Source organism: Austrofundulus limnaeus, unplaced genomic scaffold (assembly GCF_001266775.1).
Source record: "Austrofundulus limnaeus strain Quisiro unplaced genomic scaffold, Austrofundulus_limnaeus-1.0 Scaffold1038, whole genome shotgun sequence".
In the NCBI taxonomy this organism is placed as follows: Eukaryota; Metazoa; Chordata; class Actinopteri; order Cyprinodontiformes; family Rivulidae; genus Austrofundulus; species Austrofundulus limnaeus.
The window spans coordinates 9,571-13,964 of NW_013953440.1; the positions used below are offsets into that span (position 1 = coordinate 9,571).

General features: G+C 40.7%; 2 protein-coding genes across 2 annotated transcripts in view; both read left to right on the plus strand.

Annotated features, from left to right (window-relative positions):
- Positions 1–2,225, plus strand: myadml2 (myeloid associated differentiation marker like 2). The gene has a single exon (XM_014030307.1). The coding sequence runs from the start codon at positions 740–742 to the stop codon at positions 1,649–1,651; it is 912 nt and encodes a 303-aa protein (XP_013885761.1). The 5' UTR covers positions 1–739; the 3' UTR covers positions 1,652–2,225.
- A 368-nt stretch (positions 2,226–2,593) lies between these two features.
- The window catches only part of LOC106533854 (pyrroline-5-carboxylate reductase 1, mitochondrial), a 9,271-nt gene continuing 7,470 nt past the window's right edge, over positions 2,594–4,394 (plus strand). Inside the window, exons 1-4 of the mRNA XM_014030306.1 lie at positions 2,594–2,696; positions 2,897–2,968; positions 3,084–3,154; positions 3,236–3,415. Coding sequence (XP_013885760.1) covers positions 2,902–2,968; positions 3,084–3,154; positions 3,236–3,415 — 318 coding nt within the window. The 5' untranslated portion in view covers positions 2,594–2,696; positions 2,897–2,901. The remainder of the gene's footprint in view (positions 2,697–2,896; positions 2,969–3,083; positions 3,155–3,235; positions 3,416–4,394) is intronic.

Consider the following 4,394-nt stretch of genomic DNA (forward strand, 5'->3'; position numbering starts at 1 on the left):
AGGCCTGCAACCCTGGGCTCGTCACAAACTTTCATTTAAACAGGCATCGGTAGAAATCCGCCGAGCACCACAGTGACACACACGCCCCAACACAGGAGGGACAGGATGTGCTCGCTAATGTCAGGAAAAGTGGAAAACCAAATCTGAGAGAGGCAGAAGAAGCAAGACGAGGAGCAAGAGTGAACTGGATGGGAATTTAAGGGCCTACAGGACTGGATCAGCAGGATAAGAAACTTTTCCACCTGTCGGTGCTGAAAGCTCTTGTTGGAAGGCTGATGTCTGGGATCCAACATTTAAAGGAAAACAGTTTGGAGGAGACCTTGACTTTGAACTTTTGATTCACCGGATTCAAGCAAGGGAAGAATAAGAATAATAAGGACATACATTTTATTATTAAATGGGATAAAGACTGTTAAATTATTCTTCAGAACTGTAAGTGGATTATTTGGCACAAAGTTTAAGACAACAAATCCAATCTTGATCAAAACTACAATTTAGTTTTTAAGTGCATGTCTCTTATTTTGTTAAGATTGATGCAAAACTTATACACAGCTGTGTGTAGGTGTAACCTGATCTTCCACTTCTTTAATTACAAAGCAAGTTAGGAAATTACAGTGGTTTGTGATTAAGGACCATCTGGAAAAGGAAGGGTGAGGTCCATGTGAAAGAGTAGTGTAGGCCACAAGAGCACCAGTACAGAGAGCACGATTAACACCAAGAAAAGCCTCTGGAAGACATCATGGATTCTCATGGAGGACACTACCTCAACAAAGACGCGGTACTGTCACCTCTGGGCGCAGCCCGGATATGCCAGCTGGTGCTCGGCTGCACCATAATGGCCCTGGTGTCCCACGGTGCGGGCTACAGCGCCAACTACGGGATCTTCTGCATGTTCGTGTGGTGCTTCTGCTTCGCGGTCACTCTGGTTGTGTTCACGTTGGACATCACGAGGCTCCACACCTGTATGCCGATTTCCTGGGATAACTTCACCGTGGCTTTTGCCATGCTGGCCACGCTCATGTACATCACTGCCTCTGTGGTCTACCCTGTGTACTTCCTCGAGACAGATGACCCCGTTGAAGACGCTGATGCCCACATCTACCGTATTGTTGTCACCATCTGTTCCAGCATTTGCATCTTCCCGTACGGAGTGGAGGTGTTCCTAACAAGAGCGAAACCCGGAGCTGTGGTGGGTTACATGGCCACTGTGTCAGGTCTGCTCAAGGTGGTCCAGGGGTTTGTGGCCTGCATTATTTTTGGAGCCCTAGAGAACGACAGTGAATACAACCTGTACATCGCCACGCAGTACTGTGTTGTGGTTTACAGCCTGTGTTTTGCCATCACCGTGATTGTCGTCGTGCTGACCGTGTCTGGTAGAACGTCTGCCCTGAAGTTCCCATTCGACCGGTTCGTGGTGGTCTACACCTTCTTTGCCGTGATCCTTTACTTAAGTACGACACTGATCTGGCCCATCTTCAGCTTCGATAAGAAATATGGCAACACCACTCGTCCTGAGGTCTGCCCACGTGGACAGTGTCCCTGGGACAGCAAACTGGTTGTGGCTGTCTTCACCCATGTCAACTTGGTGTTATATTTTATCGACCTTATTTACTCTCAAAGGATTCGCTTTGTTTCCAGCTCTGCAGCGTGAAAAACATTATTCCCTAGAGACAATTACAGATTTTGTGAAGAACTCTTTACACTTATTCTATAAGTTAATGGTGTTATTTATGAATGACGTGTTATTATCAGTATTAATTTAGTGCTGAATGTGTATATTTCATGTTTGTATTCTAGTAGAAACCATATATTTCATTTAATTGTGTTTAAAAAAATCAGGTCTATAAAAAAAACTTCTCCAGAAGTGTCTAACAAGTGAAGTTTTGAGTATGTGCTGATTTTGGATTTAAATTTAATTTCAAGACATTTTGCTATATTTATATTTTTTTCTGTTTGTAATAAATCCCTAACAAAGAAGATTAATTTTATTGTTACAGAATGTATCAATGGTGCTGCAACACCATTAGCTTCCCTACTTCCCTTATGTCTAAACTTTTTTTATATTTTTATTTTACTATTATTATTCATTTTTTTGAGGGGGGGACACATGGAGTATCAAACTCCTTTATGTCACAGTACATGCTGAACATAAAATAAGAGTAGCATTCCTTATTCGGTGTTATGTATGTGTGTCACGTTCAATTAAATGCCATCTTTAGTTTGGACTTTTCTTATTTAGTGTCTTCCAAGCAGGTCCTCAGAGAACATTTGTTTCAATTTTCAAGGAAAATAAAATAAAAACATTTTTTAACAAAAGAAGTAACAAATGGGGATTCAACCAGTCACAATACCAAGATTGCCAGCAAAATAAACTTGGGTTGCTTACCTTCAGACACACATTACAGAAGGGGGTGGGGGTGAAAAATACATGTCAGTATTTGGGTCACGGGCTTCGATGCCCTGCGGCATAAATAAACACATCTGGCTTTTCTGCTTCACAATATCCGGCTGTCTTTCTTATTCGCACTATGATTGGTCACAAGTGGTCACGTGCTTGAAAACCTGCGTGCTCATTGGCTGCCTTTCTTGTTTACCACAGGAGACCGTCAGGGACAGAAAGTTGGTTTATGCTAACATTGATTTGTTTTTCTGTAGTTATCAGCTAGCTGACAGATTTACGGATTCTTCTGATTGGTGTAAGTGCTTTTAAAATATGTATTAATACAATTATATATATCCGCCGCCATTTTTTACTTTTATGAGTTGTTGCTTCGGATTAGCAGGAAGTGGGACTACTCATCTTAAAGCCACGTTGCTCTTCCGTAGTAGCAGGTTATCCGTCCCTGTTGACAATAGGCATTAAAAAAATTAAATGTTTTTGACTGTATTTTTACAGGCATCATGAGTGTGGGCTTTATTGGCGCGGGCCAGCTGGCTAACGCTCTAGTTCGAGGCTTCTCAGCTGCAGGTGAATTCATACTATGCAATCATCTGTGCGATAATAATACTTGACGTGAACTGCTGATATATAAAGATTGAAATCATGCACTGAAGTTATTTCTGGACATCTGTCACGGTTCAAGGCGTGATTGCCACCCACAGAATCACAGCCAGTTCCCCAGACACAGACCACACCACAGTGCAGCAGCTAAGGGTGGGTACACTCTCGTTTAATGACTGGTGCAAAAATGTATAAAAGCGTAGCATGTGTTAATATGTTGCTTCTTTAAATTAGAAATTGGGTATAAATTTCACCACCAGCAACAAGGAGACGGTGAGCAGAAGTGATGTTCTCTTCCTGGCTGTGAAGCCCCACATCATCCCCTTTGTCCTTGATGAAATCGGACCAGATATCGAGGACCGTCACCTTATTGTCTCCTGTGCTGCAGGTGTCACCATCAGCTCCATAGAGAAGGTGAGTCATAAGATTTGGAAGGTCAATTTTACTGCTTTTTTCCCCTCCTGTCACATGATAGTTGTCATTTTATAAAATTATATATAATACCTGCGACATCCTTCAAATCTAAAAAAAAACAAAGAAAACATTTTTATATTAAAAAAAAACTTGGCATAACGTGATTTTACCCATTTTATCACATAACTGCATATTTTCTTTATAACTTGGTTCAGCCAAAGTGGAACTCCATGGTCATTGTTTATTGACACAATATTACTTGAACTCCAACTCTTCATCTCTCTGATTGTGGCTCAAAATAAAAAAAAAATAATAAAAAAAAAAAACCCATCAGATTCTCTACAGCAGAGGAGCCCAAAGTGGGGCCCGCGGGCCAAATTTGGCCTGCCAAGCCATTTGATTTGGCCCACCTACAGTTGCCAAAGTTACACGGTTGTAACCTGTTATCCTATGTAGAAACACAGTATTTCCATTGGTCAAATGACTATGTATAAAAGGGCTGTAGTGAAGGTAGTTTTCTTTCATGGTGCTGACTTTGTCTTTGATTTATTAGGATTAAACATGAAATATGAAATGACAAGAAATATTTAGATCAGATTTAACCCCACATGTAGATTTTCACACTTTATAAGGCCATAAAAACTCATATTTTATCAGTTTATGAAATGTTCCATGAGCATTTGCTACTTGAGTGTATGGCAGACTTTCTCCAAGTGCACAAACTAAAACAAGAGGGMCATTGCATAGCTTGATTGTTAAAAATAAAGGACTTTACTTAAAAAATTTGTATTTCATGTATTATATTACTGCACTTGGCCCGCAGCTGTGGATAGATTTTCATTTTGGCCCCCTCGGGGAAAATGTTTGGGCATCCCTGCTCTACAGACTTTATCTTTGTCTTTATCTTTATTTATTTAAAGGCACAGTGTGTAGGATTTTGTCAATTCCTTTAGCTGAAATTGAGATAATCACTTATGAC